The sequence below is a fragment of the Sceloporus undulatus genome, chromosome 3, assembly GCF_019175285.1.
Source record: "Sceloporus undulatus isolate JIND9_A2432 ecotype Alabama chromosome 3, SceUnd_v1.1, whole genome shotgun sequence".
NCBI lineage: Eukaryota > Metazoa > Chordata > Lepidosauria > Squamata > Phrynosomatidae > Sceloporus > Sceloporus undulatus.
Window position 1 is genome coordinate 180823454 of NC_056524.1, and position 14839 is coordinate 180838292.

The following is a 14839-nucleotide window of genomic DNA, read 5'->3' on the forward strand; positions in this document are numbered from 1 at the left end:
CTATAAAAGCAAATAAGAACAGATTAACAGAAACATTTTAGGGGTGAAAATTGAAAGTACAAGAAATTTAAAAGATCTTTGTCTTCCAAAAAGATGTCAAGGCAGGTGTGAGATGAGCATCTCTGAGGGTAGCTCAGGACCTCATCACAGAACAGGCCCTTTCTTCAGTGGTTATCTGGCACAGCTTAGAAAGTGGCAAAACCCTGAGAAGTACCTCTGACAAGGACCACCTCACATAATGAGCAGACACATGTGGAGACAGGTGAATGCTCAGGTAGTATGGCTTCATGCTCTGGTGGGTTTTAAGGCCACCACCTTAAAGTGGTCCTGGAAACAGAGCACAATCAGGACAGTTGCAGAAGAGCCACTATAATATTATCTTAATGCCTGGTGCCCCAATTAATAATCTAGCAACCAAGTTCAGAACTACTTGCAGTTTCTGTAACATTTGGATGACTAAATTGTGGTAGTCCAGCCTAACAGTTACTAGAGTGTAGATCACTGAGGCAGTGCTATCTCTGTTCAGGTAGCGTCACAGTTGTCAGACCAGCCTAAGCTGGTGAAAAGTGTTCTCTACTCCCTTGATTCAAAGATTCCCCACAAACTATGAAGATTTTATTTGAGAGGAAGTGTAACCATATGCCAGACAGGAAAACAAACAGCATCTCCACCTTATCTATACTGACCCTCAGTTTGTTGGCCCTCAGCCAGTCCTGAACTATGTTGGAGCCTTAGCATGGCAGGTTCACTTCCTCACTTGAATTAAGTGGAGAAGATATGTAGAGCTGACTGTCATCCACCCATGTTTATGAGTGATCTCATATACCTATATTCAATAATTTCATTTTCATGCTAACAGCATATGGGAACAGATTAAACCCTTGAGTCCATAAATACTGAGATGTCAAGCAGTGGGTACCCCAGTACCAATTCACTCTTCTGGTATCAACCATAAAATGATGTCTCCAATTCCTAGTCCATAGACATAGTATCAAAAGCTGCTTAGAGCTTCAGAAGAATCAACAGAGTCACATTTCTTCTATCTCTCTGTTCGCATGAGTCATTCAGTAGGAGTGACCAAAGTATTTTGTGTGCCAAAACAAAATCTGGAATTGACCTATATTTTATAGCTGCTGGTTCTGCATCAATTGCTATTGTTTGGCTATGGCTATGTTGTGCACAAAGCCAGTTACAGATTTCAAAACTATGTTTAAATGCCATCTATATTATCTTTCAAATACTGATGTTCCCTCTCATATTTATTCTAGTCCCTGGGTCAAGGGCAAAAGTCAGTCACTGCTGGAGCAATAACAGTTTTAAGACACAACACCTGCCTTATCCCATTAGCAAGCTGGGATTCCAAGCTTTCTAATAGGATAAAGTTGTTGAATGAGGCTGTGCATGACAGATCACACTGTGAATTTATCTGCTCTCCTGTATAGAGAATTTATTTGCATGTATTTTTCATTGACATTAAAAAAAATTGGTGGAGGAAAAAAAAGCCAGCCTGCTATTTAGATGGAAGAAAGACGTGATCTAAAAATAACCCAGTGGATTTGAACTCAGTGGATACAACTGTAAAGTTTAAAATTTGGGGGATGGGAGAGAGAGAGAGAGAGAGAGAAAGAAAAAAAGAAAACTATATCAGATAGGTTTGTTGATACAAACATGGTGCTAGAGATGCTACTGCTGCAACTTTACTCTCTCCCCCTTCTCTGTTTAATGCATCTAAGCAAAAGGGTAGGAGTAGGACAAAAGTTAATTTCAAGGATTGCCTTTAGCTCTGTTACTTAGGGACTGTTGAATCCACATTATATTTAAGGATACAGTTGAGGTTTAGAACCTTATCACACAAGAAGTCAATAAGGAGTGGGAGAGTAGTGGCTTTCTCCATGCCTCTCCATGTGCCCTTGGAGTATTTCTGTTCTCCTTCCCAAAAGAGATGGTCATAAAAGTGTGCCTTTTGTCAAATTGATTTTTTTTTCCAACAGACAAAAGACATGCTCTTATGATTATCTCCTTCAGGAAAAGAACAGAAATTCTACAATGGCATGTGGAGAGGCATGGAGAAAGCTGCAAAGTTCCTACTCCATTTCAGCTTTCTTTTCTCATGTGGTAAAGCCCTATGTGAAATAATTTGCTAGAACTATCCAAGTTGCTTGAAACCTATTCCCCAAATAGATTCAGCCCTGAGAAAGTTTCCATACAATATTTCATTAAACCCAGTATAATGGAGCTAGCATGAAATAGTGGTTTGAGTGTTGGACTATGAGTCTGGAGACCAGGGTTTGATTCCCTGCTCAGCCCTGAAACCCACTGGGTTACCTTGGACAAGCCACATGCTCTCAGCCTCAGGGGAAGGCAATGGCAAATCCCCTCTGAAGAAACATGCCAAGAAAATCCTGTGGTATGATCTTACGGTCACCACAAGTCAGAAACTACTTGAAGGCACACAACACACAAACAAACAACTTCTATAAAACTCAGTCTGAATACACCACTCTGAAGTGATGGAGCTACTAGTCACCTCTGGATGATCTGAAAATACTCTCAGGATGATTTACTGCAGATTAGGAAGGATTTTGGTTCTATAATTTTTAAAAGGTAAAAGTAAAAGTTTCCCCTTTGACAAGGTTGTCAAGTCATCTTCATATGTAAGGACGGTGTTCACTTCCATTACTAAGCCAAAGAGCCAGTGTTGTCCAAAGATGGATCTGGTGGTCATGTGGCCAGCATGACTGCACAGAATTCTGTTACTTTCCTACCAAAGTGGTACCTATTTATCTCTTTGCACATTTACATGCTTTCAAACTGCTAGATTGGCAGAAGCTGGGACTAATGACAGGAGCTTACTCTGTCCTGCATCTTAACCGGTGAGCCACCACATCCATATTTTTTGAACAATAGTAATAACACAATGGGCCCCACTCTACTGTAAATTATACTGCTGAAATGAAGAAATCTTGAGGCTAGTAACTTAAAGTGGATTTAAGCCTGAAAAGACAGCAAGGTCATTCATTTCTAATTCTCCAGACAAACACTTAGGCTAAACAATTCTTTGTGTATGTCTTTTATTGTTAGAAATGAAAGAGATCTTTCAAGGTTAAAATCCCAGTGTCAAATCCATCCCATCTGGGCTATAATGCCCTGTTCTCCTCTTGACATGGTATCACCATGTTTGATTTTTTCACCCTCATTCTATATATTTGGTTGGTAACACATACCATGAAGTCCCAACACATTTGTTCTGTTACATATATACAACATGTACTCAATATAGGAGGAAACAATGTGAGAATTCAGTTTTCAGTGACATTCATGAGTCTCCTTGAACTAGACAGATCCTTCACAAGGATTTTAAAAAGTCTCAAACACTTCTTGTAATCAGGACACAATACAAGTGATCTGTGTGATCTTAACTAAAACAGGGAGCATATAATGGTTTATTCTGTCATGTTGCTCTATGCATCAGTGGCAAAACGGGCATGTAGACTTACATGTTTCAATCTTTGTCATCCCTAACCTATGTAATCCAGATTAATCTGTGCCACAAGCAATGAGCAAATATATCATAACAAGTAATTCCACTATCTAGGTCAAAAGAGGTCATTCATGCAGAAGGAAAATGGAAAAAAATTACCTCAGAATATGAATCTGATGTGAGAATTGGCCATTTAAATAACAGTACCATTTTTTTAAAAAAACAAACTTTCCCGATATTTACTCCATGCATATGTAATTTCCCTTAGGTTAATAGGAATATTCTCTGGATTACTGCTGTAAAATTGCATGTCCTGACCTGTGAATTCTTTCATAGATTATCATAGGTGAAATGTTAGTGGCTACTTACCAAAATTTTGACAAGTTGTTTTTCATCACAGTCTTCAATATTGTCTACTTTCAATTTTTCCTTCCATTTCTAGACAAACAAAAGAAAGGAAGGAAGGAAGGAAGGAAGGAAGGAAGGAAGGAAGAAAGAAACAGTGAGCTTGTCTGATTGTGCAATAAGATTCAAAATTCCCTTCAGTGAAACTGGACTGGCACTTACCAATATGCTCTGAATTTCAACAGGGGTTGCCTTGGTTTGGTACATGAGCATTTCCTGAGCAATGTCTTTCCTATTTTCAAGCTTATTCATTCTGTCATAGGTGTCAGTATTTAAAACAGACCATCCAAGGAACTGTGTAAGCATCTGAAACAGTACAAAGAAATAAAACTGTTTAGATACTTTGGTTGGATTTAATTGACTACATCTACTGACTGAACCAGTCCAAGCTTGTAAGCCTAACCAATATACATATGTAATTTCTCCTTCCAGTACATAAATATAACTTGACAATGTCAATAAATTTTTGAGCTTACTTCAGTAATCTGTTCATCATATTCATCAAAGGGTCTGCCATCTTTTCTGTTATAAAATGTTGCTACACCCACAATTTCTTCTTTTTTGTTGACGATTGGTAAAGACAAGACATTTTTAATTACCCAGCCTGTTTCATCAAAAGGTCCTTTCTGAAAAAAGGCAAAAGAAAAGGCAGTGCAGCAAAGCTCAGAGTTGATGACCACACCATAAGATGTGAAGTACTGTAACGTTAGTATTATTTGGATAGTGGATTGGATGGTGTGTATAACAAAATAAAATAAAAGATTACCTGAAAATTGAAGTATTCATCTGCTGGTGCATTCATCATATTGCAGATCTACAGAGAGGAAGACACAACATGAACAGATGCTCTTACACTTAAATTCTGCTCTTTATAGTGGTTCGCCCATAAGGGTTCTTCTATCTCATGGTGCTTATACTTTGAAGGAAGATCCCTAAAGCAGTAGAGATGTAACTCAACTTCAGAATTTTCTTCTCAAAGGAAAAAACTAGTAATTTTAGCAATGGGAGAAAGACTTTGAAAACTGCACTGTTTTCAAAGGCTATTTTGCAATTCAGAATGTAATTTATGCAAAAATTCACACATGGTTGTTTTGCACACAAAACAGCACTTTCTGTGTAGGAAATAGATTTTTCTGCACAGAAAATACTGTTTCCATGCAGTAAAGAGGCTGTTTTCTTTGCAAAACAAACATGAGCAAAATTTGAGAAGACTAAGTCCTGAACTATTTAGATTCTCATCGGTCTGGGATTGTTCTCATCAGGGTTTCTCAACACTTAAAAAAACATGTTTGTCTTTCATTTTTAAAAAAATTCTCAAATATTCTTTAGCAATAGAAATAGCAAGTACATTTCTATACTACTCATCAGTGGACTTAAGTACTCCCTAAACAGTTTACAATATGTAAGCTAATTGCCCCCAACAAGCTGGGTACTCATTTTAGCAACCTCAGAAGTACACAAGACTGAGTCAACCCTGAGCCCGTGGCTGGTATTGAACTCATACCCTTGTGGTTTGTGAGTGGCTGCATTGCAGGCATTTAACCAATGCACCAACAGGGCTCTTAGAAGTTCTTTCCATCACTAAAAACCAGCTAGCAGTCAAAAGACATTGCAAAGCAATTCTGATTCCAGTATCTTAACCAATGTAATAAAGTGTGATAAAATTCTGTTAGTGTGAAACAGTGTAATTAGACAAGAAAATGTTTCAGTCTCATGCCATCTACAAGAGAACTGAATAATGAGAATTATTATCTATACTGTAAACAAAATATAAGGAGCTATAAATAGTATTAAATTTTAATTCTATGTATCGTTTAATTGTATTTTAACAATAATGTTTAAAAGTTTTACTTATTGTTATGTGCCTTCAAGTTAACTCCAGTGTATGGTGACCTTGTCATGGGTTTTTTCTTGGCAAGATTTGTTCAGAAGGAGTTTGCCTTTGCCTTCATCTGAGGTTGAGAGAGTGTGACTTGCCCAAGGTTACCTTGTGGTTTTCCATGGCTGAATGGGGATTTGAAGCCTGGTCTCCAGAGAGTTCTAGTCCAATACTCACATGACAATATATCACTGGCTCTCAAGTTTTACTTAAGTATTTGTGAATGCTTGTAACTGTATTTGTTTTGGGGTTGTTTTTTTGTAAGCTACTTTGAGTTTCATTATTAGGGGAGAGGTAGGATAGCCAAAACGATAATTGAAAGGCAGGAAGATGATGATGATGATGATGATGATGATGATGATGATGATGATGATCATCATCATCATCATCATCATCATCATCATCATCATCCAATTATTAGTTCCAATTAAAGAAGACCTACTGAATCAATGGCACTTAAATAAGTGATGATTTAACAACTTATATTAATTTCAGTGGGTTTACTTTGGTCCAATTTAGGCAAACAATTTGATTCAGCCTAATAGTGCTCCATATTCAGCTGATAACCCAGCTAATATGGGGCACTATTTTGGGCCCTGTACTGGGAGAAAGGCAGTATATAAATTAAATAATTAATTAACAATAATAGGTAAAAGTCCTGTTCATGAGTTCCTTCCCTGATTTTAAACAACATAAGAGGTAGGCACCTAGCCTTGTTCTTTCAACTCACTCTTTTCATCACATGGAAAACAACATATCTGCTAATGAGGAGAAGTTCTTTGCACAGAGTCTCCACATTATCTAGAATGATTCCAGCATCTTTTAATTCACCATATAAACAGAAACTTTGTTGCTACAGATATGTCATTTGTTAGGTAACAAAAGTGACACAGACAAGGAGCAGGTTAGGAGCAGTTCCCTTCTTCCTGTATTGACTAAAACCAAAGGTCCATTCACATCACACAATTATAGCACTATTATTCCATTTTTTAAAACTGTCATGGTTCCATCCCATGGAAACTTCTAATTCTGTAGTATGAATGGGTCTCAGGTAAGCAATGCCTGATCAGGGGTATACTTAAATTGTTGTTAGGTTGTGATTTGTTTGTATAACAATCCTTTTAAGAAATGAGTTTAAGCAGAAAACCCACACAAACCCATACTCCACCATGCACATGTACTGAGCTGCAAAAAAGAAAGAGAGAACTTGAAACTTACAAAGCCATTTTCAGCAACATATGTTGGCAACCCACTGGAAAGACACCAGTGGTCTGCAGGAGGGGACCTTGAAAAAGAAAATGAGAGAAAATGAGCCCTTTTTGCCTAAATATGCACAGCTAGCTACTAACAGACTACTTATAATCACTCACGGAATGACTTTGATTTCTTCTTTTCCATGTAAAATGTAATCAATAATCTTATAAAAGATGACTTCCTAAATGCAAGGGGAGAAAGCATTGCAATAATCTGAAAACAAAATTATATTCCAAAACTTTGATCTGGACTGATAAAGAAAAAAGAACTCTACTCACTCTGCCATCTGGGGTTTTGGGTCCTTTGTAAGGTTCTGCTTCTCCCAACTTAATTGGCCACTCATCATAGAATTCCTGAAAATCATCACATGTGAGTTAGCAAGGAGTTCCACATGGAAGTGGCTAGTTACAAAGAAGTAGTTGCTTGAAAATAGTGTTTTCCCCTAATAATGGTAGTATAACTACATTACATTATGAAAGAAAATAAGGAATGACTTCACAGCTTTTGTAGTGGGATTGCAATGCTGTTGCTTTAATAGTTGCAGGGATGTGGGCTATACTAAATGTAGAGAAGGAATATTACATGTTTATGACAGCAGCTCATGCTTCTGCTTTACTCTCTATTATACTTTTCAGTATATGTCAGCATTTAATTTTAGAATTCAATTTAAATTAACATAACTAAAAAGGTATCAATTCACATTACCTTTGAGAAGCAATAAAAAATTAATTTTTAAATTGTGGCTATGACTGCATGCACACTGCAGAAATAATCCAGTTTGACACTACTTTAACTGTCATGGCTCAATGCTATGGAATTCTGGGAACTGTAGTTTGTTGTGGCCCCAGAGCTCTCTGACAGAGAAGGCTGAACGTCACACAAAACTACATTTCCCAAAATTCCATAGCATTGAGCCATGGTAGTTAAAGCGGTATTAAACTGGATTATTTCTGCAGTGTGGATGCAGCCTATAACAGCAACTAACAGTTATGTACTGCAACAAATGTCTTTAAAATGTAACTTTCCAAGTGCTGAAGGTGACTCCTGGAAAATAATCTCATAATTCATTTGGTTGTTATATGTTTATTGTTTAACAATATTAAAAAAAACTGGTTGCTATGTGCCTCCTCTGACTTATGGTGGCCCTACATAGGGTTTTCATGGCAAGATTTATTCAGAATCCATTTGCCATTACCTTTCACTATGGCTGAGAAACATTTTGACTTGCCCAAGGTGATCCTATTGGTTTTCATAATTAAGCAAGGATTTGAACCCTACTCTCCTTGAGTCCCAGGTCAATACTCAAGTCACTACATACACTGATTCTTTCAAAAATCACAGAGACACTAGAAAACAGAGGTTTGGCTTTTGATCAGCGAGGCTGCTTCTGTTCTACAAGTGTAAGTAGCATAACTGTATGCAAGATTATATATCCAGAGCCCACAGTGGCATGGAAGTGCCAGAAATATTTGAGAAGGGAACAAAAGGAAAGGGAAGTTTTGAATGGGCATGCTTTATCCATATGTTAGATTTTTGAAACAGAATTTGAGTGCAAATTTAATTTTATTCAAGCAACATACCATATTTACATTTGATGCAAGACACCTTATCTGAAGAAATCAGTCTTATTGACTTTAATGGCGTGAATGTCCATGTAAGCTTATTTTATATTGTAGTTATACTTTGATTTTCCTTTTAGGATTCAATTACAATTTGCATGTGAAAAGTTCCTTCCCTTTAAGTAAGGATAGGAGTCTAGCAGTGGACATTGGAGGCAAAGTTATGTCTCCTCCCCATAGTAAATAACCTTTTAATGACCTTTTCTTTGGTCATGTCCAGCAGGCCAACGGAATATCTTTCACAGTTTAAGTAGATTCGGATTGTGTACAGTGCTTTGTGAAACTGTCGTTCAATATCTGTAAGTTCTTCAAACACTTTGTTGCCACACCACAAAAGCATCTGTTTAAGAAAAGGGGGGGGGAGGGATATAGAGACCATATCAAACATTTGGCTGATAGATGTCGCAATCTGACAGAAAACAAGAACTGCACATAACAGAATATGTCATAATGAAGATATTTACCACAATAGCTAACATCCAGTTGTTCAACTAAAATAGACGCCATTGAGTCTATGGAAAGTTAAGTGAACAAGTTCTATTGATTTCTAATGGGTCTATTCTAGGTGGATTAACAATTGATTTTAGGAAAATGTTTTCACATTTGTAGAGACCCCATGAATCATTACTGTTAATTATACAGGATGCCAAATACCAATACTTCCATGGCAGCTCACAATATGTCAAGGCCAGAATCCTCTTGGTGACATTTGCTGATGTAATCTCCTGTTATCCCAGCATAGGTAGTTCTAAGGTTATTGCTGAAGGATCTATCCATTACTACCTTTCACAATGACTCTCCCCAGTTCAACCTCAGTTTATGGTACTGCGGCATATGGCAAATCAGTGTGCAGTCAAAGTGGGGGGATCTCAGGCATCATCTCGCTGCAGTTTTGTAGCCAAGAGAAAGGAAATCTTGTCACTTTCCCTGACTTCCAGTACATATCTTACAGGTTCCCCCAGTGCTGTAAGGTTAGATTGTATGGAAGGCAAAGAGGAAACTCAGTGGGAGACAACCAGCAGAGATTTAGACTCCATCACCACCAGGAATCATAGAGGATGCTTACTTAATCTGAAGCAGCCAATTGCAACCTAAATGTTCATACTTCTAACACAGAAGATAAAACTTCAATGATCAGAGAAATCCCTCCCCAGAAACATTATGATTGGAGAGTGCTGTTGAGATTCTGGCCCCAGATTGCCTATTAAAACCGTCAATGAACAAAGACCAATGCCATTTTTCCTCTTCATATTACATCACTTGGCATTTCTTTATATGGCCATGTTAAAGGGACATTGTCAGACATTTCCCAAGAATCTCTGGATTGTTGAACTGGGTTATTCCACTACAGATCTGAATCAGGCCACTCTGTTGTTTGTGTATGCTTTCAAATAATTTTCATCTTATGGAGACCTGACAGTAAACATATCACAGGGTTTTCTTGACAAAATATGTTCAGAGGGGGTTTACTTTTGCCTTCATCTGAGGATGAGAGAGTGTGACCTGCCTAAGGTCACCCAGTGGGTTTCCATGGCTGAGTGGGAATTACGACCCTGGTTTCCAGACTTGTGGCTCAGGGCTGAAACCACACCACCACACTGGCTCTCAGTCATGACCTGACTACAAATTCATCTGCATAAGCCCAATTTGGTTTAGGATTTGGCCAGTCCATTTCACAGGAACAAAGGTACTATAAAGAAAATTTCAAGCAAGGTTCTTTGTGCAGAGCTCCAGAATTGGACCTGTTGTTATTGTTTTGTTTCTGACTTATGGTGACTTTAAGGTGAACCTATCATGGGGTTTTCCTGGCAAGATTTCTTCAGAGGAGGTCTGCCATTGCCTTTCCCTCAGGCTGAGAGAGTGTGACTTGCCCAAGGTCACCCAGTGGGTTTCATGGGTTGCCTTGGGCAAGTTAAGAAGATCTATAGGTTCACACAGGCACGTGGAAGCATGAAAAAGTAGTAATATAAATAAATAATAGTGTTTTCACTGATTTCTCATCTAGATAAGTTCATAAAGAAGACCGTACCTGACTTTTTCTCAATTCAACATTGTACAGGTACGTAGTGTGGTACTGTTTTACAGCAAGCGAAATTAAATTAACATATTTCTTAAAGACCTGCAATGAAAAAGATACATAAAACAAGTGATAAAATCAAATGATTATGGATGTGAAGGTTAAGCATTTCAAGTTTATCTGATTTAATTGGGATAATTAAGGGCATGGATATCTTGTTACTAGAAAGGGTAGCTTTTTAAGTTTCACATTGTACTCTTTCATGGAAGGGCCAAAGAAGCTTATATAAAAGCTTGTAATAGTCTCCTGTCCCATACACACTCATCCAATATCCATTTACTGGAAAGAAAGTCCCCTTGAATTCAGTGGGTCTTACTTCTGAGTAACTAAGTAGAGACGCTGGAATTTATTTATATTTTTGTAGTGGCATACTAGGCATGAAACAATAGTTTTATAATGGAGTATTTGGGGCATTACTTGTTACTCATTTCTTGATATGTAATATCACATAGTAGTAACACATAAGCTTTTAGTTAATTTTATTTTTTAAAAAACATATAAATTTTAAAAAAGAATGGACCCAAATGGATCAAAATCTTCCCAAATGCCCTACATTTTTAGAAGTAACATGTAAATAGTACTTATTTCTCTAAAAAAAAAAAAAAGTAATGGTGTTATCAGCTGTTATGCTGCCTTTAAAAAGTAATGGTCCTGGTATTATCCAAAACACATTCGACTGTAAAATGATGTTTCCAGACACTAGGCAAGTACATGATTTGCACTGTCAATCTGGACAAAACTACAGTAACAGATGATATGGGGTCATTTTCTTAACTCTGTGTCTTATTACTTATTGTTAGGAGGAACACTGGATTCCTTTTTAAAAAGTACGTTAATACTTACATCTTCATCCTCTTTAGAGAATTCAGGCTCATTTTTCTTGTTAAGAACCATTAACACAGCAAGAACTTCTTTGCCTTGCATGACTGGAGTTGCCAACATATTGATAGTTGTATAGCCAGTTTGTTTATCCACAAAGTCAGAAAAATGATTGTTCTGAAACAAATGAGAACCCTTTGTTAGCTTTTCAAATATTGCTTCTAGTCATTTGTTTTTATTTTCAAAGGGCTATACAACTTTGGTTATTCATGAACCCATAAAAGTTCCATTATTCCCTCGAAATGGGTAACAATGGTCAAACTAAAATAAACATGTGGTACCACTGCTACCAGAAAAATATCAAATATAAATCTGACATATGCTCTTCCCTTGATCATAGAATCATAGAACCTTATATGTGGAAGAGATCATAAGAGCAATCTAATCTAACTCTTTGTCATGAAGGAATCTACAGTTAAAGCATCCTTGGAAGATGCCCACGCAACTGCTGTTTAAAGACCTCTAAAGATTAAAAGGCCACCACCCTCTGAAGCATTTTATTCCACTGTTGAACCACTCTTACTGTAAAAACATACTTTCTAATCTTTATGTGGAATCTCTTTCCTTGTAATTTTAATCTATTGGTTCATGTTCTAATCTCTGGAGCAATAAAAAAACCAAGCTATCTCCATCTTCTGCATGACATATCTTTAGATATATTTTCTTCTCCAAGCTAAACATACCCAGCTCCATAAAATGTTCCTTATAAGGTTTCATTTTCAAACCCTTGATCTTCTTGGTCTGGATATGTTCCAGCTTGTTGATATCCATCTTGAACTGTGGTACCCAGAACCAGAAACACATTCCAAGTGAGGGCCCATGTACAACATGGGAGAGGACTTTCTTGATTATTGCTCCCAGGCTCTGGAATACCCATTCTAGAGAGGCTAGATTGGCTCACCTCATGGTGCCAGATGAAGATTCAGTTCAATGGGCCTTTGGGGACTGCTTGTGGGGAAAGGAATTTTAATAATTTCTGGATTGTCTGTATCGGTAGCTTTTAGGTGGGTATGCTTTTCAACTGTTACAGTTTTATTTACAGTTGAATTACTATATATTCTCATGTATAAGCCTAAAAATTTTAGTCGAAAAACTGACCCCAAAATCCTGAGTCAGCTTATTCACAGGTCAATGTAAATACTGTACTTTAACCCTTATAAAAAAAGAGCCATCCCCTAGTGAAAGGCAAGTGTGTAATCTGTCCTGGAAGCACTGACCCACCTCTATTCTCTCATCCATCCAGACTTTAGTATGAACACAGTTATGTCTGCTGGAATTTTGGCATTGTTTTCCTTTGCTTCATCCTGTAGATTCTTTGTTATGTGCCTCTAAGTTTTACTCATGCCTTATCCGTGAGTTATATCAAAATCCATACTTTTGGCCCAAAAACCTGCAGTCGATGTATACATGAGGTCGACTTATAGTTGAGTATACAGTGGTCTTTCCACGTTTGCTGGGGTTAGGGATGATGGACCCCCATGAATGTGGAAAAACACTATTCTTTTTACCTAAGAGAACACTTCTCTAGGAATCTCCAGGTCCTCCAGTGCAACTCTCTACAAATGCCTAGAGAGGTTTTTTCTTTAGGAACTTCTAGGTTCTCCAGCACAACTCAGTCATGTTTGTTTCCTGTTATTAAATCACAATAGAGGCATCTCACTCTCCCCTCCCTTCATCAAAGTGTTTGTGATGCAGCCATTTCTTCAATTACAGGAACTTCTGCGAATGCTTTGACAATGGAGGAGGAGTGGGATGCCTCCATTACAATTTAATAACAGGAAATAAGCTCGACTGGTGATCACACTGTCATGCTTTATGAATGATTTAGCCATGTTTTAGCCACAGTAAGCCTCCATGTGATAATCCCCTATGAATATAGTGGGATTAAGAGAAGGGCCTTCCTTAGATCTTAGTGCTCAGGCACTTAGTGCTGAGGAAGCATATTTTCATATAGGGAAAATATGGTCCTTCAGATCCTTTGTTTCCTGTTTTATACAAATAGAATATGAAACATAAATCCCATGAATTTATTATTATGTGTATATTATATTTACATTTATATCCCATATTCAGCAGAAATGGAGGAAATGAATCGTGGTTTATGCATTAGGTTGATCCAAGCCATTTTGCTTCCTGAGGTAAACCACCAAATTGTGTCCCACTTTAACCTACCCAAGTTATAGTGCATAGTACCAAAACACAGTCAGCTTCCCCCCTCACCTTTTCTTTTGCATAGGTAAAAAAGCTCTCACAAGTCTTTCCTCTCCCTACCTGGCAATAAAGATGGAACCAATGAAATAATTTGAAATGTGTTGTCTTTTTATGACTCTCAAAATCTGCTGCCTGAGATGCCTCCCTTACTCTACTTACTGCCCTATTTTTGTGGGTTAAAATTGGCCACAACTTTAATGCGTATACAAGAGTGATAACATTCAATATGTCATCATGATACAAGGCAAGCAATAGGACATTGTAGCATAGGTCATAAACCCCAAAATCATTAACCAACAATGATAAATCATCCATGAATGATAATCCATCTGTCAATCAATGGTAATGAAGGTCATAAATCAATCATAAAATTATCATAAATCATTCATGTGTACTCACATAAATCAATCACTGTCAAAATATTTTGCTAATGTCCTGTGCTGTCCTAGATGTCACAGAGCCTCTGAAGCAATTACTCTTTAAAAGTCTGCTTCGACAAAAATGATATTTTCCTGCTGGTGAAGGAGAACTGGGAGAGAGGCCAGCATGGCCACCCAAGAAAGGTATGTCCATAACCTGGGAGCAACCACTGAGAAGGCTATCTCCCATGTTCATACCAAACAAGCCTGTGAGGGTCTAAAATTCTGGCAGGGTTGTATATGGAGATACAGTCTTTCAGATAATTTGGACCTAAGCCTTATGACAAGGCGGCATGATCCTGATCCACTCTGTCTCTGGTTTATTGGTACCTGCACTGAACATTTATACCACTGAACATCTGAATCTTCCTAAAGGAATGGATGTGACACCGAACCACAGTATGCTAATATATGCCCAGTTTGCCCACTTCAAAATAAGGCACACTTCTATAACATTTCAATCTATACTTGACCTAAGTACATTGAAATGCTGAGAGGAAGAACACAAAGAGGAGCCCTTGGCTGATGTAAGAATTACTTCTCTTGCAAAGGCTGAAGGACAGAAATACACATCATCAGCCATCTGAACTCAGTTTTGGCCATTTTATGAAACAG

General features: G+C 37.6%; 1 protein-coding gene across 1 annotated transcript in view; it reads right to left on the reverse strand.

Moving 5' to 3' along the window:
• PDE6C (phosphodiesterase 6C) overlaps window positions 1–14839 on the reverse strand; it is a 108524-nt gene that overhangs the window by 16356 nt on the left and 77329 nt on the right. Inside the window, 10 exon segments of the mRNA XM_042458456.1 lie at window positions 3851–3919; window positions 4049–4192; window positions 4363–4512; window positions 4653–4700; window positions 6984–7050; window positions 7136–7200; window positions 7298–7372; window positions 8838–8978; window positions 10668–10757; window positions 11559–11711. Coding sequence (XP_042314390.1) covers window positions 3851–3919; window positions 4049–4192; window positions 4363–4512; window positions 4653–4700; window positions 6984–7050; window positions 7136–7200; window positions 7298–7372; window positions 8838–8978; window positions 10668–10757; window positions 11559–11711 — 1002 coding nt within the window.